The sequence below is a fragment of the Aethalodelphis obliquidens genome, unplaced genomic scaffold, assembly GCF_003676395.1.
Source record: "Aethalodelphis obliquidens isolate GAN/ISIS:26980383/991018 unplaced genomic scaffold, ASM367639v1 scaffold5, whole genome shotgun sequence".
NCBI lineage: Eukaryota > Metazoa > Chordata > Mammalia > Artiodactyla > Delphinidae > Aethalodelphis > Aethalodelphis obliquidens.
The window spans coordinates 1,529,990-1,553,947 of record NW_020837949.1 but is presented as its reverse complement, the minus strand read 5'-3'; the positions used below and the strand labels follow the sequence as shown (position 1 = coordinate 1,553,947).

At 38.4% G+C, this 23,958-nt stretch overlaps 1 protein-coding gene across 7 annotated transcripts in view; it reads right to left on the bottom strand.

Annotated features, from left to right (window-relative positions):
• Positions 1-23,958, bottom strand: part of LMBR1 (limb development membrane protein 1) — a 160,728-nt gene that overhangs the window by 135,051 nt on the left and 1,719 nt on the right. For 6 of the 7 annotated variants that reach the window (XM_027101379.1, XM_027101381.1, XM_027101380.1 and 3 more), the window contains exon 2: positions 524-596. In XM_027101379.1, coding sequence (XP_026957180.1) covers positions 524-596 — 73 coding nt within the window. Of the gene's footprint in view, positions 1-523; positions 597-23,958 lie in introns of those variants that run through there. The other variant, XM_027101383.1, reaches the window with a different exon arrangement.

Here is a 23,958-nt window from a genome sequence, read left to right as displayed (position 1 = left end):
CAGCACAACATTCATTAAAAAAAAGAAAAGATACAGTGGTCCCTCTGGTGAGATAAGGATACATATGAAATAATAAAAGGATAATATAATATATAATTGAATGCTAAATGGTATTACGGAGACTCTAAATTCTATACCGCTTCAGAAAAAGAAAAGATATTCTGATAGTCAGAGAAAGAACTGGGTGGGGGTGATGAGGGGTATGTTCAAATTCAGAGCCAGTCACAGGGAACCAAATATCCTCATAAACTCTGGAATTTCCCAGAAAGTAAAGAGCCCTGGACTATGCTTAGTTGAACATAAGAATGGTGATAAAAAAGGGCTCGGGCCTAAGAAGATGACCCTGCGAGTAGCCAGATTCCCTGGAGGTTATTTTTAGGGCTCTTAGTACCAGGCAACTGCTTGCTTCCATCACAGGCATACTGAATATACTAACTATGCCGATGGGCACCATATAGCCACGGACCATGCCTAGACCACTTGGCATTAGAATCAAAGCTTTAATAACAATGTGTCTACTAACCTGATTTTCTCTTGTATCTTGTGATGATGAAGTAGGAGACAATGTAGAGAACGGCAAAGAGAAGGAAACAGATCTGAAACAAAACAAATTTAACAAATCATTTACATTTTTGCATATCTTTTTAAGTAACAGAAGATACATCTTTGGCATTCATAGGGAAAAAGAATTTAATCTATTACAAAGTAAAAATGTTAGCTAACAAAAAGTGTTATGAAATATTAACTTATACAAACTAGTCAGCCCAGTTTAAAACCATTCCAGAAAAAAAAGCCCAGTGGACATTTTGTTTTTCATAACTTGACCAAGTTGTTTTCAAAATCATGTGGAACTATAAAGAACCAGACCATCACCAACAATTTGGAAAGACAAAGTCAATGAGAGGCTACTAACCTTACTAAATATTAAAACGTACTATTAATATAAAGCTTCAATAACATTTAAAGAGTGTGCTGACACCAAAACCTGACAGATCAATGAAACAGATTCTATCATATAAAAATTCATGTCAGGTGGTTGTACATACACGAGGCCTCACAAATCAAGGTGGGGGTGGGGGGCGATTATTCAATAATTAAACCACATGTCAAAACGAACAGCAGTTGAACAAGATACTTTTTTAATATTAAATTCCTTTTAATTTCTATCAGATCTAGGGGACGGAGGCAAAAAAGGATGGGTGAAGGAATGGGAGATCTCAGTATAGTCAAAGATCAAGTGTGCTTTAGATAAAGGCCTCATGGAGCTGTGGACCATGGTAGAAATACTTTGAAGACTCTCAAATGAAACCATTCCAGGTGATGATAAAGCCTCGGGATCACCCCTATGCATGGATTTCTGAAGAAGGGTTGGCAGCCATATGACTGAGAATGATCATGGACAAGGCAGTAAATATCCACTGAGCAGAGCAGTGATATGATCTGACATACTGCAAAAAGCTCACTCTAGTTACAGTGTGGAAAATAAATTAGAAAAAGGAAATGACGGAAGCAGGGAGACCAGTTAGGACTCGCTGCAATAATATAGAGGAAAGGTCACTTAGACCTGTGCTGTGGAGGTGTTAAGAAGTTATCAAGTTCTGGGTATGTTTTGAAAGCAGACTTGACAGGACTTGTAGGAATAAACATAAGGTTCTTGGCTTGAGAAACTGGAAAGACAGAGCTGCCATTTCCTGAGTCAGGGAAGGTCAAAAGAGGAGTAGTTTTGGGGTAGAAATAAGAATAGCGTTTACATTGCTGAATTTGAAACATGTATTATTCACTCAGGTGGAGAGGTTGAATGGGCAGTTGGATATAAAAATGTGTACAGCTGAGGGGAAGGAACCAGGCTAGGGGGAAAAAAAGAAGAGTCATCAGCAGATAGATGGGACTTAAAGCCATAAGACTAGGTGAGATTTCCACTGTAGGTGGTGAGTACAGCCAGAGAAGAGAAGTCTGAGAACAGAGTTCTGGGCTCTCAAATATTTAGAAGCCAACTCGAGAGAAGGAATCAGCAAAAGCTGACTGAGAAGCAGCAGCAAAGAAGAGACCGACGTACTGAAAGCCAAGTGAAGAAAGTTTATCTAGGAAAAGGGAATTATCTACCGCGTCAAATGCTGCTGAAAGGCCAAGTAAGATGAGCACTGAGAACGGGCAACTGGATTTAGCAACATGGAGGTCATCGGTGACCTTGACAAGAGCTGTTTTTCTGGAAGGGTGGAGGGGAAAACCTGACTGAAATGGATTAAGCAAGGAGAAAACTTGGAGCAAAATGAAAGTAGACAGTTCTTACCAGGAGTTTTATGATAAAGGGCAGCAAAGGAAATGTAAAAGGGACTGCTGAGAGGGGTTTTTTTAAGATGAGAGAAGTTATACAGTTGTTGAAATAACCCAGTACTTACTTCTGATGCAAGAAAGAAAGGGAGAATCGCTGAAGAAATGTGCTCAAGTTGAGGGGCTACATACAAAAATTTATCCAAAGTAAAAAGGAGGAGGAGGAGGAAAAGCAGGAACTGAGAGAACATTTGAGTCCCTCTGCAGGTGGGTAAGTAGATGGTGGTAGAAGCACAAAGACATTATCTTTTGATGGCTTCTATTTTCTCAGTGAAAGAGAAGTTCATCAAATGAGTTACACATGAGGGTGGGGCGAGAAGTATGTAAGTCACGCAGGAGAATGGGAGAATAAATGGATTTGAGAAACACAACGGAAGTGAGGGGCAACGGGAAATGAAACGGCCTTTAAAGTTTCAGGCAAGCTCAAGCCAAGACTCTAAGCAATGCAGGAAGCCTAATGATGCTATACAACGCAACACAAGAGCTTGATTTTTAGATGCTGAGGCAGATGTAGGCTGAGTCCCCAAGAACTAGCACAGGCTTGATGATTCTAACAAATAACCTATTCTCCCTCCTCCCCTTTACAACCTATACTTGCGGACTTCCACTTTTCACCACCACTCACCCACTCACTCTTGCAACCACTTATCTGACTTCACGCCCACTGACCCACTCAAAGTGCTTCTGGCAGTGGTCAGTGATGTCCCAACAGCCAAATTACACTTTCATGATTTCACTTGCCCTCTAAGCAGCAACTTGCACGTCAGCAATCTTCCTCCTTCTCTGATTATTCTCCCAGACTCCAGCACTAGCTTCCCTTTTCCTGCCAGCCTTTAAACATTATTCTTCTCTATGATTTCTGAGCGGAGCTAGAAATCTATTCTCATTCCACAAGCTCTTTATAGTTAACCTAATCTGCTCCCAGCGTTTGAACCACCAACCCCCAGAAATCCCCAGACCACCATTTGAGAACCACTGGTTTAGGGTATTAGCAAGAGTGAGTGAAATAATGGGCCATGAAACCTAAGTGGATTGGGAAAAAAGTGAACCCAAGTGATGGATAGGAGTGGACATGCCAATCAACTGAGGTTCCTGGTAGAGAAGCAGCTGCAATAAAAGTACTTGACCAAGGAAGCTGGAAGAATACAAAGTTGTGACTAAAGCATGTTTTAGGATTTTTTAAATTAGTAATTAAAGGTGGAGAAGAGTAGTTTCAGGAGTTCCAGGGAGTTTGTGCAGAAGTGGTAGTTGAGAAGGCATGAAAGTTAATGGACAAACGGAAATCAAGGAACCAAAATGCATGGCATGGGATGGAAAAGACTAATGGAAAGCAATCCATCTAAGAGTAGAAGGCTAAGAATTATAAAAACAAGTGTAAGTATTACTAATTTGGAAATAAGAGCTACCCACTATGAAAATAAACGTACAACTAAACCAGACTGGAACAACAACACAAAAATCACAGAACTAGTTAGGCCATTTTTCTAGTTCCAAAGACGGGGGGTAGGAGCAGGCGTGCTCCTTCTCTACATGAGCACATCGGTATCAGAGAGACACACCCATGGGGATACGTAAAACGAAAACAAGCATAACGATGCCTCCTATTCTCCTACATTCAGTGGAGGCAAAAGGAAATTCCTAACGAAAAAAAGAAGGAAGTCATTCCAGCTCGCCACCACTAAAGGTGAGGTACAGCTGATAAAAAGGGAGACGATGGGCTCTCACGGTTCTCTGAAAAGACTGAGCTTTTCTCTCCTGGTCAGGGGAAGAACAAGGCTACCAGAGACCATAAGCAGAAGCACAGGGTGCATGTCCTCTGTGCCAGCTGACCCAAAGCAGGTGCTTCAGCCCTCACTGGGGGCCACACGGCTTTAGTCCTGATGCTGATCAAAATGGCCAGGCATTTGGGAGCTAAGTTACCCAGTCACAAGTAACCTAATACAGGTATTTCTAAAGTTTGCTTTACACCATTTCACTTTTTAGAAAGACCCACTTCAGTACCTGTTTTTGGTGACCAAACAAAATCCAAAGAGGATTTTCACTTTTACCAAAAAAGGGCGAAAAGCGAAAATCTCATTCAGCTCAGTGTGTTTTGCAGTAAGCGTTACAGAGGCAGCGCCCACCCCAGCAGTGAGAGCGGCCCGCCAAGCTCCTCCCCGGAACCACACTCAGCATCTCAGCATCAAGCTGCTACAGCTGTGAACTGTATCGGTGAGCACCTGTGCTTCATCTCGATCGATTTTGTGTATCTGTGAGCAAGACGGGTCCTAAAGTAACTGCTTCTCTACTTTGTGCCATTTCAGCTCAGGAAAGGTTTCCTAGGACGCTCTACTTTCAGAGGTCGGAAAAAACCTATAATATATCTAAAATATGCTGTTAAAAGCAAATAGTCTTAAATCCCAGGTATAAGATTTAAACCTAAATTCAAACTAGTACCTTATAATCAAACTGTGTAAGTGTAAGCTTTTCACTTAAGGCTGATGGGCTTCAGCTAGTTTAAGATGACCACGGGGAGTAAATATCATAAGAGTGATGGGTACAAATGGCCTAAGGAAAGCTACCAGTGACACATTTCTAACAAAATCCTGGGAGAGGACAAGTAAACTATAACTGAGCCAATAATCTCACTCCACAGCAGAGCCAATAACCCTGGCTTTATTTTAAAATTGCTAAATCAAAAATGTGAGATGTTGAGTATCTTTTAAAGTTACAAGTGAACCACAAAATAACTAAAATTAAAATTATAATTCTTTCAAATTACCCTAAGAGCCAGACTATGTAGTAAAACACAAGAAAACACAAATAGGGCTTCCCTGGTGGCGCTGTGGTTGAGAATCTGCCTGCCAACGCAGGACACGGGTTCGAGCCCTGGTCTGGGAAGATCCCACATGCCGCGGAGCAACTGGGCCCATGAGCCATAATTACTGAGCCTGCACGTCTGGAGCCTGTGCTCCGCAACAAGAGAGGCCGCGATAGTGAGAGGCCCGCGCACCGCGATGAAGTGGCCCCTGCTTGCCACAACTAGAGAAAGCCCTCGCACAGAAACGAAGACCGAACACAGCCATAAATAAATAAATTTTAAAAAGAAAACACAAATAGTTACAAAAATAAGATAATAAACTGAAGATGAAACATATTAAAATCATAATTGTAAATAAAACTGTCAAAAGAAAACTCTCACAGACTAAGATATAGCTAAAATGAAGTGGCTTGGGACGGTTGAAAGCAAAAGGATAAATAAAGACATACCAAGCAGATGCTAACAACAAAGAAAGTTAGGCTGTCACATTTTTTTTTTTCCTCTCAGACAAGGCTGAATTTAAGACAAAAAGTGCTAAGACAAATTGGGGCCCTTTGTGAACAATGGTATAATCCACAATGAGGAAATAATCTTTATGCACCAAAAACACAGAACCAAATGACACTTTTTAAAACTGAATATGCAAGGAAAAATAAAACACTACTTTAGCTGAAAGAATTTAATTCACCATGAATGAAAAAGTAAACCCAAACCAAATACATAATAATAAATGTGAATTTCTTAAGTATTAGGAATGCTCTAATAAATAAATGTTACCATACTGAATGCTCTATACCCCTATGTGCCCCACATTCTGCCACCCACTGCCCCAGCCCCTCACAACCACTAATCTGACTTCTGTTTCTAGGGATTTGCCTATTCTGGATATTTCATATAAAGGAATCATACAATATCTGACATTTTGTGTCTGGCTTCTTTCACTTAGCATGTTTTCAAGGTTCATCCATGTTGCAGCATGTATAAAAACATCATTCCTCCAGACTTTTTATAGAAAAATAAAAATTTGATTAAAAACACACTGAATTCTTGTTGCTAGTAGCTATAAGCATTCCTTTCAGATATACTTGCATATGTACACAAGGATATATATATATATACACACACATATAAAGATGTTCATTGTTTTACTGTTTGTAATTGCAACATACCACCTTTCAAAAGAGAAAAGACCAAATTACCAGTGCTCTATTTCCACAATTAATTTGAATACAAAACACATGCTGATATCCACTCTTCTAAGAGTTACTAGCACTATCACAATAAATTGCCCCGTGTCTTTCAACTTGTGCTTCAATAAAGGAAAAAGAATATTTCCTTGCAAAAAAAATAACACTGAGACCTTTAACAAGGGGTAAATAGTCCATCTTTCAAGACTAACACAGCAAATTTCTAGTTCATTAATTTCACCTACAATATTACACTTTATTACTTGTTCTTGAGATTTTTCAGACTCCATGACTTGCAATTTTTTACAAGGCAAGTCACCAGCAAAAAGTTCTTTAAATTCCTTCTGAAACCCACTCCAGAAAAACATAAAAGAAGAACAGCTTTATTTGAGAGGAGCAGGCATCAGAGCCAGTTGTCACTCACCCTTTGTCCTTCGGGCTCTTTCATCCCAATCACAACCGTTCTACCCACTTAGCCTCCCTCCTTCTGAATCCCCACAAACTCCTACTTCACAAATTTAGCACAGCAATGATTTCTACTGAATGTTTCATGTAAATAAAACTTGTCCCCTAAACTATGTATTACATACAATATACTTTAGGTATATCGGAGGTACTAACACAAATAGGAATGATCTTGTACATCTCTTGAATCCTGCTGAGTGCCTAGATAAATAATTTTAAAACAAACTGAGTAAATCACACACCCTTCCCACTGCTGGTTCCTTAGCCTCAGTCAGGTATGATCAGGGCAAAGGGAAGACACTTAAAACTGGATAAAAGGTGGAAGTTTAGATTAGACTGGACTCAATTTTTCAACATGTGAAAGTGACTATAAAGGTATAAGATGAGCCCCAAGTTGTCATGAGGGGTATGGTACAAAGATGCAACAAAGCATCCTTGCAAGCAGCAGTGGGAGAAAATTAAACTGCTTTATAACTATTTCCTATCAAGTTTACCCACGCAATAAACACTTAAGTACTGACCTCTTAATGATATTAAAGATGGAAGATCTTCCATGAAGATGGAAGATCTTGCCATTAATTTAGATCTCTGATTTTTTTAATCAGAGTATGTAGTTTTCCTCATATAGATTTGAACATATTTTGTTAGATTTACACCTAAGCATTTGGGGGTGGGGGTGTGTTAATATAAATGGTGCTGTTTTTTTAATTTCAAATTCCAAGTTTTCATTGCTCATATACAGGAAAGCAATTGACTATTGTTTATTAATTTGTATCTTGAAACCCTGCTGTAATCTCTTATTAGTCCCAGCAGGTTTTTGTTGTTACTGACTCCCTGGCGTGTCACCTGAGAACAAAAACAGTTTTGTTTTTTGTTTTTGTTTTTGGCCACGCTGTGCAGCTTGCAGGATCCTAGTTCCCCGACCAGGGACTGAACCCAGGCCCCGGCAGTGAAAACACCAAGTCCTAACCACTGGACCACCAGGAAATTCCCCAGTTTTTTTTCTTTATTCCCAATCTATATACCTATTATCTCCTTTTCTTTTGTTAATGCCTCAGCTAGGACTTCCAGTGATGCTGAAAAGGAGTGGTAAGAGGGGACATCCGTGCCTTGTTCCTGATCCTAGTGGGAAAGCTTCTAGTTTCTCCCCATTAAGTATGATGTTAGCTATAGATATTCTGTGGATGTCCTTTACCAAGTTGAGGAAGCTCCCCTCTATTTCTAGTTTACTGAGAGTTTTTATCAGGAATGGATGCTGAATTTTGCCAACTGCTTTTTCTGCATCTACTGATAGGATCTTATGATATTTCTTCTTTAGTCTGTTGATGTGATGGACTACATTAAGTGATTTTTGTATAATTCTTTTTATACACTGTTGGAATTAATTTGCTAATATTTTCTTGCAGAATTTGTGCATCTATGCCCATGAGCAATATCAGTCTGTAGTTTTCTTTTATTGCAATGTCTTTGTCTGTTTAGTAGTAGGGTCATACTAGCCTCATAGAAGAAGTTAGGAAGTAGTCCCTCTTCTTCTACTGTCTGTAAGAGACTGCAGATAATTGATATCACTTCTTCCTTAAATATGTGTTAGAATTCACCAGCCAAACAATCTGGCACTGGTTTTTGGAAGGTTAACTGCTGATTCAAGTTCTTTAGTAGATACAGACCTCCTCAAATTATCTGCTTTTCCTTGTGTGAGCTTTGATAAATTGTATCTTTGAAGGAATTTGTTCATTTCATCTAAGTTTTCAAATTTGTGGGCACAGAATTGTTCATAATATTCCTTTAGTAACTTTTTAATGCCCATGGAATCAGTAGCAATGGCCTCTCCTTCATTTCTGGTATTAGTAATGTGTTTTCCCTCTGTTTTTCTTAACCTAGCAAGAGGTTTATCATTCTTACTGATATTCTCAAAGAACAAGCTTTTGGTTTTGCGGACTTTTAAAATTTATTTCCTGCTTTCAGTTTCATTGCTTTTTGCTCCATTTCTTATTATCACTTCTCCTTTGCTTATTTTTAAATTACTTTGCTCTTCTTTTTCTAGTTTTCTAAGGTAGAAGCTTAGATTATTGATTTTAGACCTGTCTTCTTTTTTAATATATCCATTCAATGCTACAAATTTCTCCCTAAGCACTGCTTTTGCTACATCCCACCAAATTTTGATAAACTGTTTTCATTTTCATTTAAAAATATTTTTAAATTTCTCTTGAGACTTTTTCTTTGACCCATGTGTTATTTAGAAGTGTACTATTTAATCTCCAATTACTTTGGAGCTTCCCAGCTATATTTCTGTTACTAATCTGTAATTTAACTCAACTCTGGTATGAGAACAGACATTGTATGATTTCTATCCTTTTAAGTTTAAGTGTTTTATGGCCTAGAAGGTGGTCCATCTTGGTGAATGTTCCATGCAAGCTTGAGAAGAATGCACACTGTGCTGTTGTTGGATGAAGGAGTCTGTAAATGTCAATTAGATCCAGTTGACTGATGGTGTTATTTAGTTCAAATATATATATATATATCTAACCAATTAACAATAGAGGGTGTATTGCAGTCTTCAGCTATATCAGTGGATTCATCCATTTCTTTTGGCAGTTCAGTTTTTGCCTGATGTATTTTGATGCTCTGTTGTTAGGTACATACACATTAAGGATTGCTATGCCTTCTTAGAAAACTAACCCTTTATCATTATATATTGCTCCTTTTAGCCCTGACAGTCTTCCTTGCTCTGCAGTCCACCTTGTCTGAAATTAACACAGATACTCCAGCTCTCTCTTGATTAGTGTTAGCACGGTATATCTTTCTGTGTCCCTTTACTTTTAATATATCTGTATCTTTACATTTATTGGATTTCTTATAGACAACATATAGTTGGGGTTTTTAATCCACTCTGACCATCTGTCTTTTAATTGATTTATTTAGACCATTCACATTTAAAGTGATCATTGATACTGTTGTTTTAATATTTATCATAGTTTTAACTATTTTCTATTCACTGACCTTGTTCTTTGTTTCCATTTTTGTCTTTCAGTCCTTTTCTGCCATCTCTGGTTTTAACTGAGCATTTTATATAATTCTATGTTCTCTCCTCTCTTAGCATATCAACTACACTTCTTTTTAAATTTTTTATCGGTTGCCCTAGAGTTTACAATTTACATTTACAACTACTCTAAATCTACTTTCAAACAATACTCTACAGCTTTATAGGTAGTGCAGATACCTTACAGCAGAGTTTTCCCAATTCCTTCCTCCTGTCCCTATAACATTACTGTCATTCATTTCACTTATCCACAAGCTAATCACTGGAAACACTGGCGCTATTACTTTCAATAAACTGTTACCTGTTGGATCAAGAGTAAAAGATTTTATTTACCCTTAGTTGATTCCTCTCTAATACTCTTCCTTTCTTTATGTAAATCTGAGTTTCTCACCTAAATAATGTCCATCTCTCGGAAGAACTTCTGTTAAAATTTCTTGTCAAGCAGGTCTATTAGCAACAACTTCCCTTAACTTTCGTTTGTACTGCATAGCATAGGGAATTATATTCAATATCTTTGAATAACCTGTAATGGAAAAGAATCTGAAAAAGGATAGATAGATAGATAGATATAACTGAACCACTTAGCTGTACACCTGAAACTAATACAACATTATAAACTAACTATACTTAAATTTAAAAAATGGTCAAAAAAAATTTTTTTTTAATTTTAAAAAAGAGCTCAATTTAAAAATGGACAGGGACTTCCCAAGTGGTGCAGTGGTTAAGAATCCACCTGCCAATTCAGAGGACATGGGTTCGAGCCCTGGTCCGGGAAGATCCCACATGCCACGGAGCAACTAAGCCCGTGTGCCACAACTACTAAGCCTGTGTTCTAGAGCCTGCGAGCCACAACTACTGAGCCCGTGTGCCACAGCTACTGAAGCCCGCACACCTAGAGCCCGTGCTCCGCAACAAGAGAGGCCACCACAATGAGAAGCCTGTGCACTGCAACGAAGAGTAGCCCCCGCTCACTGCAACTAGAGAAAGCCCGTGCACAGCAACAAAGACCCAACACAGCCAAATAAATAAATAAATTTTAAAAAATAAATAAAATAAAATAAAAAATAAAAATGGATAAAGCATCTGAATAGGCACATTCCCCCAAAGAACATATACAAATGGCCAATAAGGATACAGAAAGATGTCTAACATCATTAGTCATCAGGGAAATACAAATCAAAAGCACAACGAGGGCTTCCCTGGTGGCGCAGTGGTTGAGAGTCTGCCTGCCGATGCAGGGGACACGGGTTCATGCCCCGGTCTGGGAAGATCCCACATGTCGCGGAGCGGCTGGGCCCGTGAGCCATGGCTGCTGAGCCTGCGCGTCCGGAGCCTGTGCTCTGCAACGGGAGAGGCCACAGAAGTGACAGGCCCGCATACCGCAAAAAAAAAAAAAAAGCACAACAAGATAATACATAATACTCACCAGGATGGCTATAATTAAAAATCAAAAAGACCATTAATGACAAGTGTTGAAGAGAATATGGAGGAACTGGAACTCTCATGTCGGTGGTACAAATATGAAATGGTGCCATGATTCTGGAAAATAGTTTATCAGTTCCTCAAAATATTAAACACAGAGTTATCACCATATGACCTAGCAATTCCACCCAAGAGAAATAAAAAGATATGTCCACACAAAAACTTGTACACAAATGTTCACAGCAACACTTTTCATAAGAGCCAAAAAGTGGAAACAACCTGAAGCTCCATCAACTAAAGAATGAATAACTAAAACATGGCACATCCATATGACAGAATATTATTTGACCATAAAAAAGAATGGACTATTGATGCATGCTACAACATGATGAGCCTTGAAAACATCATGCTAATTGAAAGAAGCTAGACACCAAAAAAACCACATATTGCATGATTCAATTAATATGAAATATCCAGAGCAGGCAAAGGTAGATTAGTGGTTGTCTAGAACTGGAAGGAGGAGAATTCGGGGGTAAATGGGGAATGAACTGCTAAAGGGTATAATATTTCTTTTTAAGATAATAAAAATGTTCTATCATTAGATTGTGGTGATGGCTGCACGATTCATGTATATACTAAAAATCACCGAAATGGGTGAACTGTATGATATGTGAATTATATCTCAATAAAACTTTAAAAACCAGTTGAGTTGGTTTTGTGCAGCATTCCCATTGTTCTGACAAGAACAAAATACACATACATGCATGAACTACTAAATGTACATTGTACAATTTCAGTGATTTCATATGAGTCAAATGCTCTTAACATTTGCATTTAAAACTTGTATTGCACCATATCAAGATGAATGGTAAAATTCATGGTAATAGGACTTCCTTGGTGGTGTAGTGGTTAAGAATCCGCCTGCCAATGCAGGGCACACGGGTTCAACCCCTGGTCCCGGAAGATCCCATACGCTGCGGAACAACTAAGCCCATGCGCCACAATTACTGAGCCTGTGCTCTAGAGCCCTTGAGCCACAACTACTGAAGCCCGCGCACCTAGAGCCCATGCTCCGCAACAAGAGAAGCCACCGCAGTGAGAAGCCCACTCACCGCAACTAGAGAAAGCCCGAGCGCAGCAACGAAGACCCAACGCAACCAAAAATAAATAAAAAATAAATTTCCAAAAAAAAATTCATGCTAATTTAATTTTTTTACTTAAAACAACATTGAATAGCATGTAAAAAAATATGACAAGTTGGTAAAAAACCACTGAATAAAGGAAAATGCTTTATATTTTAGTACCTTTAATTGCATTTTCTTCCTGCTTTTCGAACAAAGAACCCATATTTTCATTTTGCACTGGGCCCCAAAAAATTTTGCACTGGGCTAGCCCTGGAACAAATCTGAAAACCACTGCACGGAACTTCCTGGAGAGCAAGTACAGAATATGAATATGAAGAAAAAAGTTCCCATCACCTTGCTCTTTTAACAACTACACATTAAGTTAACAAAGCTACACCAAGTGCTCTTGGTAACTAGTAGAACACTGAAACTAGTTCAAAAATCATCTATTCTTGAACAAGCTTAACCAAAGTCCACAGAAACAACAAATCCCATATGGTCAGGTGTTCAGCACTGTGCCAAGCACCTTCCTAACACTGTCTCATGTAATTCTCACTGAGGTAGGTATTGTAATTCCCAGTTTTGTAGACAAGGAAAGTAAGATTCCAAGAGATTAAGCAACTTCCCCAATACCACACAGCTAGTTGGCAGCCGAGATATGACTGGAGCCTACTCTGCCCCAATCCAGAGCCAACAAATCTGCCTCCATGTTCCACTTCCAGTACTGCAGTGCAGTAGGGAGAAACACAGGCTCTCAATAGAGCCTAATGGTTAAAACTGGGGGTCTGAAAGAGTATTAGACGAGGGAAAGCAACAGTTATAGGCCTCAATAATACATCTGATATTAAAATATATAACATCAATCCCATAAAATCACCATCTCATGAATTACCATGCTGGTGAAACAAACACTGTTTGCAGTCCTAGATGCCCAGCTTTTTGTAAAATTCCTTATTTAGTTATGGTGCTCTATGAAAGATACACAGTAAATTTGAGAAGAACTAAAATAATGTTAGATAAATGACTTCTTAAGGTCAAAAACTCCTACTTTAAGGGATATGTGGAATGTTCCTGAAACCCAAGCCCCCAAAAAGATACACATGTAGAAAAACTTTTAATTAAACATCAGAATAACTTTTAAAATTCCTATCTTGAGAGTCTATGGCCCACACAGCTAAAGCACTATGAGTTTTATCATGAGTCCTGCCGCAAAGAGCCACAAAGGAAAAAAAATATTGTATTCCCTCTCATGCAATTTAAGTTTAAGTTTAAGTTCCCCTCATGCAATTTCAAGTTTACACAAATTTGTTTCTACAAACCTTTTCAAAAGCCAAGAAATTCTGGCATCCCCAAAGTCCTGGTGGAGATGGGTCAGCAATGGAAAAACAGGTCAAGTAGGAAGACAGCGAGGAATGGTTTTTACAGAGACACCTCGGACGGCACCCCACCACAGTCTTTGAGGGCAGTAGGAAGACAAGCACATAAAAGGTAACAAGTGCTCTGACACGGAGTCCTCAAGGGCAGAGCTAGGGTTCTATGCCCAGTGACTGGAAAAGGTCACCCAAAGCCTCTCCCACCTCCAGCACACAGTTCTTCAGTGCCAGTGGAATGACAGCGAGGAGCAGGGTCTCAGGAGCTAAAAACTCCAAGTCAAAAAGCAGAAAGACGCTAAACATCTGGACAGAGTGAGAGCCATAAATACTTCTCGGAATACATACTATTCAAAATAATCCAAAATGCATTTACAAGAATTCCACTGATATTCTAGGGAAGTGGATCCTGAAAGATTCTAACACACAAAGGATGATAGATATTAGCAGCGTAAAATTAGAATTTTTTATCTTTATTTGGTGTCCTTTCTGAGTTGTTTTAAGTGTTAAAACATTTATAAGGGATTTCAAAAAGAAATTCTGAACTTTATTCCCTCATGTCTCTTTTTTGCTATAACGCCATAAGTTCCCTGAATTATCTTACTACCAAGGTTTTCAGGAAATTGACCTGTAATATTATATTTACATATAATCTTCAAAGCCCTAACATTATCATGAGTGAACACCTACAAATATCTACTACAGACACTGTGAAGAATAAAACAAAAACATATGGCTCTCAAAGGATTTATACTCTATCCTACTGCATAATTTTGGCTTGGATACAAAAGGAAGACTAACACTAAAAATCATGCTGAAAGGATATGACATTCTTTGGATGCCTACATATCTCAGGAAATATACTTCCAATTGCCACTTAAGAAGGAAAAGAATAGGGAAAAAGGAAAAATCATCTCAAGTATATAATGAGGAATGCCTCAGTCCCCTTTAACCTCAAGTACAGAACTAGAAACAGGTGATGTATACCCACAAGGAGCACATCACAGGCCAAAGCTGCTACAACCAATTACCACAAACTTAGTGACTTAACACAAATTTATTACCTCACAGTTCTGGAGGTCAAAAATCCAACACGGGTTTCACTGTGCTAAAAGCAAGGTATCAGCAGGGCTAGTTTCTTCTGGAGACTCTAAGGGAAAATCCATGTCCTTGTCTTTCCCAGACTCTGGAGGCCACCCACATTCCTTGACTTGTGGCTCCTTCCTCCACCCGCAAAGTGCATCACTCCAACCTCTGGTTGTCATCACATCTTCTCAAACTCTGACCCTCCTGCCTCCCTCTTATAAGGACCCTTGTAATTGCACTCACCCAAATAATCCAGGATAATCTTCCCCTTAACATAATTACATCTGCAAAGCACTTCTGCCACCTAAGATAACATATTCACAGGCTCCAGAGAATACCACGTGGACATCGTTATGGGCCACTGTACCGCCTACCAAGGGAAATTGATTTAACCCACGTTCAGCAAACTCAAATACAAAGAATCCTCTATACCTCTATCCCATTCTTCTTTGTTCACCAATACTGTAAAATCATCTCCATATATATTGGCTATTGGATTTATATCTACTACACCATCCACTCTAAGATTTTATGACCACAATGAGAAAGGGAAAAGCATCCCCTGCATCTGGGAGCTGGCCTGCTACTATCAATAGGCCTTGAAGCAACCTTCAAACTGGCTAGCAACTCACAGCCAGGTACTCACAGCTAGGTCTTGATGATTCTCCCGTCGAAAATAAACAACTTCAGAGAACATTAACATCAGAGAAGGCCACTCTATGACCATAATGGATAAAGAATAAGACCACTCTGTAGTCACGCCTCAACAAAGATGAGAAACATGGACACTGTCCAAATCATAGAAATGACCAAACATTTCCCCACACTGGCTAGTAAGAATGACTTACATCTTTACCAATTACAGTTTTAGCCTCACTCAAATCTTTCTCCTTCAAGATAAGATCTATTAAGATACCCAGTCATAGAATTATCTCTGCTTCCTAACAGCATCCAATACAGATCAAAGCCCCACTTCACTTCCATTAACTCTTCCCACCTAACACAAGCCCAAATCCTATTTTAAAAAGTTGTTTTCTAATACTCTCTTACTGAGATGCCTCACAGTTCCCCATGGTATGCATTTTCCCTCACTGTAACATGCAATAAACCTGACTTATCCAACTACAAGTGTGTTCCTGGCGGTCTTTGGCTGAAGAACAATGACAAAGGTCAGGAAAGACTATGGATCCCCAGACAACTGAATTCCAAATTTATGTACAACATTGGTGATTGGCTCAATCTTCTGCCCAACCCCTATTCTCAAGACAAAAGGACTAAAGTTTTAAGCTCTAGCACAAGGAGTAAACCATGGAGGTGAGGGCAAGACCGTGGTAGGAAAAGGCAGGTAACCTCACCTAAGGAAGCAGCAGGTGGAGGATGATTCCTGGCACCCCCATTTTTCCCCACTCCTATTTAGCCAAAAGGGAGCCAAAAAAATGGCAGGGTCCTAAAACCTCTACTGTTGTAATAGTCCCAGTCAACCCTAGAATTGTCCCCAGATACATTACAGCCCAGTGAGGGAGTTTTGTCCACAACTAGGATAAGGAAGAATTTAGATTATGCAGCCAGACCCCAAAGCTCTCAGCCAGCGAGCTTCATAGGCTCTCCTTGGTCCTTTCATCAGCCTTACAGTAAGCCAACTCTCCATTTTATGTAACTGACCTAGTTGGATGCCACTGAACCCTGTCATGGTGGAGGTTTAAACCTTATAGGCTGTAAACAGAGTACAGGCTGTGGGATGAGCCTGCCTGGATTCAAACTGTGGCTCTATCGCACACTGTGACAGATGCTGTGAAGTACCTACTTAACTGGGTTGTTATCTTCAAATAAGATAACCTGGTCAGTACTCGATAAGTGTTATTTCTTATTAATTTAGTGAAGGGATTATGGAGACTTTTTAGTACAGTCGTGTATTAATCTGTGATCATTTTAACTATACTGGTGAAAGTGGCATCAATGTAAGATAACCACTTTGAAGATATCTAAATAAATGTATCCAAAGAACAGATGTACTGAAAGACAAATGTTGCTGTGCAACTACGGCAGCATAAGAAATAGGTACATATAAATTACTGTCAATGTTTCAGCTCTCCTGATGGGTATTAATAAGCTAGTCAATGCTTTAGAATCCTGAGTGATGGTTCATGTGTGTATATTGTTTAAAAACAGGTTAATCAAAAGCAGGTCACAGACAAACAAATGAAAAGTTTGTGTGTGAACCAAGGATTAAAAATAATCCAATTTTGTGCACCTGAAGTACAAAAGGAAAAGTAAAAAAGACAGCAAAAGGAAATGGATCGTTACATTTAGTTGATAGTAGGAGCTAAGTGTAATCATTATAGTAACTGACAAGAGAACTCTGAGATATTCATAATATTAAAGAGGAAGTAAAATTATTACATGAGCATTTAAAAGTTAAACACTGTACCACATACAAAAATTAACTCAAAACAGATCAAAGACCTCATAAATGTAAGTTAAAACTACACAACTCTTAGAAGAAAACATAAGGAAAAATCTTCATGACATTGAATTTAGCAATGATTTCTTGGATATAACACCAAAAACACAAGCAACAATGACAAAAAATACGTAAATTGGACTAAATCAAAATTTAAAGTTTTAGTCCACCAAAGAACAGTATAAATAGATTAAAAAAAGGCAACCCACAGAATGGGAGAAAATATTTTCAAATCACAAAGGAATTAACATCCAGAATATATAAAGAACTCCTAAAACTCAACAACAAAACAACCCAATTCAAAAATGGGCAAAGGACTTAGATAGACATTTCCTCAAAGAAAATATACAAATGTCCAAAATCACATGAAACAATGCTCAATGTCACTAATCATCAGGGAAACACAAATCAAAACCATAATGAGCTACCACTGCACACCCACTAGGGTAACTATTATTGTTAAAAAAACAGAAAACAACATGTGTTGGTGAAGATATGGAGAAACTGAAACCCTGGCACATGACTGTTGGGAATGTAAAATGGTCCAGCCACTGTGGAAAACATGGCAGCTTCTCAAAAAATTAAACATAGGATTACCATGTGATCCAACAATTCCAATTCTGGGTCTATACCTAAAAGAACTGAAAGCAAGGTCTGGAACAAATATTCATTCATTCATTCATTTGAATATTCAAACATGTTCATAGCAGCATTATTCACAGTAGCCAGAAAACAACCCAAATGTCCACGGACGGATGAATGGATAAGCAAAACATGGTATATACACACAACAGAATATTATCCAGCCTTAAAAAGGAAGGAAATTCTGACACATGCTTCAACATGGATGAAACTTGACAGCATTATGCTAAGTGAAATAAGCCAGACACAAAAGGACAAATATTGTATGACTCTACTTACATGAAATACCTGGACCAAAAAGTTCCCTTGGTTTTTAAGTAAAAATAAAAGACATATTTTTCATTTTCACCAAGAACTTTATTGAACAACATATTCACCATTTTGTTCCACTACCTTCTGCCATTTTTCAGGCAACTTCATAATTCCATCTTCTTAAAACTTTTTTATCTTTTTGAGCAAAGAACTTTTCCAGATGCCTTTTACAGTCTTCCAGGGAATTGAAATTTTTTCCATTAAGAGAATTTTGTAAAGACCAAAATAAACGGAAATCCGAAAGTGCAATGTCTGGTGAATATGGAGGATGAATCAGAACTTCCCAGCCAAGCTAACAGTTTTTGCCTGGTCATCAAAGAAACATGCAGTCTTGCGCTATCCTGATGGAATTATGTGTTTTCTGTTGACTAATTCTGGATGCTTTTCGTCAAGTGCTACTTTCACTTGGTATAACTGGGAGCAGTACTTGTTGGAATTAATCGTTTGGTTTTCCAGGAGGAGCTCATAATGGAGGACTCCCTTCCAATCCCACCATATACACAACATCACCTTCTTTGGATGAAGACCAGCCTTTGGTGTGGTTGGTGGTGGTTCATTTTGCTTGCCTCACCATCTCTTCTGTTCCAGATTATGGCACAGTATCCACTTTTCATTGACAGTCACAATTTGTTTTAAAAATGGAACGTTTTCATTATGTTTAAGTAGAGAATCGCATGCAGAAGTACAGTCAAGAAGGTTTTTTTCACTTAACTTATGTGGAACCCAAACATCAAAGCTATCAACATAACCCAGCTGGTACAAATGATTTTCAGTGCTTGATTTGGATATTTTGAGTACGTCGGCTATCTCTCACGAGGTAAAAGGTTAATTATTCTCAATCAATGTCTCGATTTGATCGCTATCAACTTCAACTGGGCTACCAGACTGTGGAGCATCGTCCAGCAAGAAATCTCCAGCACGAAACTTCACAAACCAATTTTGACATATTCGATCAGTCACAGCACCTTCTCCATACACTACACAAATCTTTTTTTGGGTTTCAGGTGCATTTTTACCTTTCTTGAAACAATAAAGCATAATATGACGAAAATGTTGCTTTTTTCCTTCCATCTTCAATATTAAAATGGCTACCAAAAATTCACCAATTTTGATAAGTTTTTTTTAAATGCATGCTGATATGACAGCTGTCACAATACAACCTAAAAAAATTGTTTCGAATGAAGTTAAAGACAACTAAGCACTAGTAGAGCCTTCTTACGGAAAAAAAGAAAAAAAAACCGAACAAACTTTTTGGCCAAGCCAATAAAATTCAGAGAGATAGAAAGTAGAGTGGTGGTTACCAGAAGGAGAGAGGAACGGGGAGTTACTGACCAAAGGAGACAGTTTCAGTTTGGAATGACGAAAAAGTTCTGGAGATGGATAGTGGTGATGGTCGCACAACAATGCAAATGTACTTCATGTCACTGGAATAAACACTTTAAAATGGTAAATTGAAGGTTACATATATTTTATCTTTTAGGCAAAACCAAAAAGAGTTGAATAATTAAAAGAACTGAGACCATGGCAATCAGAAAAGAAAAAGAAATAACAAGAATCCAAATTGGAAAACAAGTAAAACTGTCACTGTTTGCAGATGACATGATACTACACATAGAAAATCATAAAGATGCTGCCAGAAAACTACTAGAGCTCATCACTGAATTTAGTAAAGTTGCAGGGTACAAAATTAACATACAGAAATCTCCTGCATTCCTAAAAACAAAAGATCAGAAAGAGAAATTAGGGAAACAATCCCATTTACCATCACATCAAAAAGAATAAAATACCTAGGAATAAACCTACCTAAGAAGGCAAAAGACCTGTACTCTGAAAACTATAAGATGCTGATGAAAGAAATCGAAGATGACACAGATGGATAGACATACTGTGTCCTTGGATTGGAAGAATCAATACTGTCAAAATGACTATTCTACCCAAGGCAATCTATAGATTCAATGCAATCCCTATCAAATTACCAATGGCATTTTTCACAGAACTGGAACAAAAAAAAATTTTAATTTGTATGGAAACATAAAAGACCCCAAATAGCCAAAGCAATCCTGAGAAAGAAAAATGGAGTTGGAGGAATCAGGCCCCCTAACTTCAGATTATACTACAAAGCTACAGCAATCACAACAGTATGGTACTGGCACAGAAAAACAGAAATACAGATCAATGGAACAGGACTGAAAGCCCAGGAGTAAACCCACGCACCTATCGTCAATTAATCTACGACAAAGGAGGCAAGAATATACGGTGGAGAAAAAACAACCTCTTCAATAAGTGGCGCTGGGAAAATTGGACAGCTACATGTAAAAGAATGAAATTAGAATATTCTCTAACACCATACACAAACCTAAATGTAAGGCCAGATACTATAAAACTGTTAGAAGAAAACATAGGCAGAATACTCTTTGACATAAATTGCAGCAATATCTGGGATTTCCCTGGTGGTGCAGTGGATAAGACTCCACGTTCCCAATGCAGGGGGCCTGGGTTCGATCTCTGGTCCGGGAACTAGATCCCACATGCATGCCACAACTAAGAGTTCGCATGCCACAACTGGGGAGCCGGAGAGCCGCAACTAAGGAGCCCACGTGCTACAACTAAGGAGCCAGCAAGCCGCAACTAAGGAATCCACCTGCCACATCTAAGACCCAGCGCAACCAAATAAATAAACATTTTTAAAAATAATAATAATAAATTGCAGCCATATCTTTTTGGATCCACCTCCTAGAGTAACGAAAATAAAAACAAAAATAAACAAATGAGACCTAATTAAACTTAAAAGCTTATGCACAGCAAAGGAAACCATAAACAAAACAAAAAGAGAACCCACAGAATGGGAGAAAATATTTGCAAATGAAGCAACCGACAACAGATTAATCTCCAAAATATACAAACATCTTATGCAGCTCTATACCACAAAAACAAACAACCCAATCAAAAAAATGGACAGAAGGGGCTTCCCTGGTGGCGCAGTGGTTGAGAGTCCGCCTGCCGATGCAGGGGACGCAGGTTCGTGCCCCAGTCTGGGAAGATTCCACATGCCGCGGAGCGGATGGGCCCGTGAGCCATGGCCACTGAGCCTGTGCGTCCGGAGCCTGTGCTCCGCAACGGGAGAGGGCACAACAGTGAGAGGCCCACGTACCGCCAAAAAAAAAAAAAAAAAAAAAAAAGGACAGAAGATCTCAACAGACATTTCTCCCAAGAAGACATACAGGTGGCCAAAAAGCACATGAAAAGATGCTCAACATCACTAATTATTAGAGAAATGCATATCAAAACTACAATGAGGTATCACCTCACATTGGTCAGAATGGCCATCATCAAAAAGTCTACGAACGACAAATGCTGGAGAGGATGTGAAGAAAAGGGAACTCTCTTGCCCTGTTGGTGGGAATGTAAATTGGTACAACCACTATGGAGAACAGTATGGAGGTTCCTTAAAAAACTAAAAATATAACTACCATAGGACCCAGCAATCCCACTTCTGGGCGTGTATCCAGAGAAAACCACAGTTCAAAATGATATATGAACCCTAATATTCATTGCAGCACTATTTACAATAGCAAAAACATGGAAGCAACTTAGATGTCCATCAACAGAAAAATGGATAAATAAGATGTGGTACATATATACAATGGGATATTTTCTCAGCCATAAAAAAAGGAATGAAATAATGTCATTTGCAGCAACATGGATGGACCTAGAGATTATCACACTAAGTGAAGTCAGACAGAGAAAAAGACAAATATCTTATGACATCACTTATATGTGGACTCTTTAAAAAAAATGATACAAATGAACGTATTTACAAAACAGAAACAGACTCACAGACTTCTAAAACAAACTTACCGTTACCAAAGGGGGGGGGGCCGCAGGAGGGATACATTAGAAGTTTGGGATTAACAAACACACACAAGTATATATAAAATAGATAATCAACAAAGACCTACTGTACAGCACAGGGAACTCTACTCAATACTCTGTAATAACCTATATGGGAAAAGCATCTGAAAAAGAATGGATATATGTATATGTATAAATGAGTCACTTTGCTGTATACCTGAAACTAGCAAAACATTGTAAATCGATAATATAAAATTTAAAAATTTTTTGAATTTGTTTAATTAAAAAAGTTAATAAATAAAAGAATTGGCAACAAGTCCTAGAGAAAAATCAAGCATTTATACTCACTCTAAATATAAATACTTTGAAGAAGGAAAGCCAAAGACTGGAAATTCACTAAGCTTGGTCACTGTCTGCACTGGTTCTGCAGAGGGCAGCGTATACCCACCACCCAAGGGTGCTGGTGCAGGAGAAGTAGGAGTGAGGAGGAGCAGAACTAAGGAATTCTAGAATCAGTGCCAAAACTGAGTTGTTTCTAGGGTAGGAGACAAAAATAAAGCTCCTGGCTACTATAACGTGGGTCCCTTTCTCAATCCAAATAAGAGAACATCTGATTAATTTAAAATAAAGCCAAAAACAAATAGACCAATGAAACAGCATAGAATCAAAATTAAACCCCACAAATACACAGTTATACCTAATTTGTGACTAAGGTCATAAATGGTGCTGAAGCAATTGGACATCCATGTGAAAAAAATATATACGAATCCTACTTTACAACGTACACAAAAAATAAATTCCAGATAAACTGTAGGTTTAAATGAGAGGAGTAAATCAATAAACCATTTAGAGAAAAGTACAAGAGGACATCTTCCTTACCTTGGAGTAAGCAAAAATTTCTTAAACAAGACATAAAACATACCGATCATAAAACATACCGATCATAAAACATAAAAAAAAATTCTAATAAAGTGAACTATATTAAAATTAAGAATTTCTGCTCATTAGAAGATATCATTAAGCAAGTGAAAAAGCATCCCCAGAATGAAAAAAAGATTTACTATATATATACACACACACACGTATGCACATGTATACACATATATATACATATACATGACCAAAGTATCATATCCAGAAAACATAAACAACTCTCGCAAATCAATATTAAAAAGATAAACAAGGGACTTCCCCAGCGGTCCAGTGGTAAAGAATCTGCCTTCCAATGTAGAAGACGCGGATTCGATCCCTGGTGGGGGAACTAGGATCCCACATGCCGCGGAGCAACTAAGCCCGCGCGCCACAACTACTGAGCTCGCGTGGCGCAAACTACAGAGCCCACGCGCTCTCGAGCCCGTGCGCCACAACTAGAGAGAAGCCCGCGCGCCGCAACGAAAGACCCCGCGTGCGGCAACTACGACCCCGATGCAGCCAAAAAAAATAAGGAAAATAAATAAATTAAATAAATTTGTTTTTAAAATAAGCAATTAAAAAAAAAGAAAGGCTGTTACTTAGTTTTAAAAAATAAATAAATAAGTTTAAAAGTGGGAAGAAGACCTGAAGACTCTTCACAAAAGAAGATTTCCAAATGGCCAATACACATATGAAAAGGTGCTGAAATTCATTATCATCAGGAAAATGCAAATAAAGTCTTTTGTGCAACAAATACATGACACTTACCAGAATGGCTAAAATTTTTTTAAAAAAGAAAAAAAAAACCCAGAAAATACTAAGTGTCCTACAGATGGGAAGCAAATCACGCCTCTCCTACAGCGCTGGTGGGAGTGTAAATTGGTACAACCCACTTTGGCAAACTGTTTAAAAGTATCTACTAAAGAAGAACAAACCCACAACCTATAACCTAGA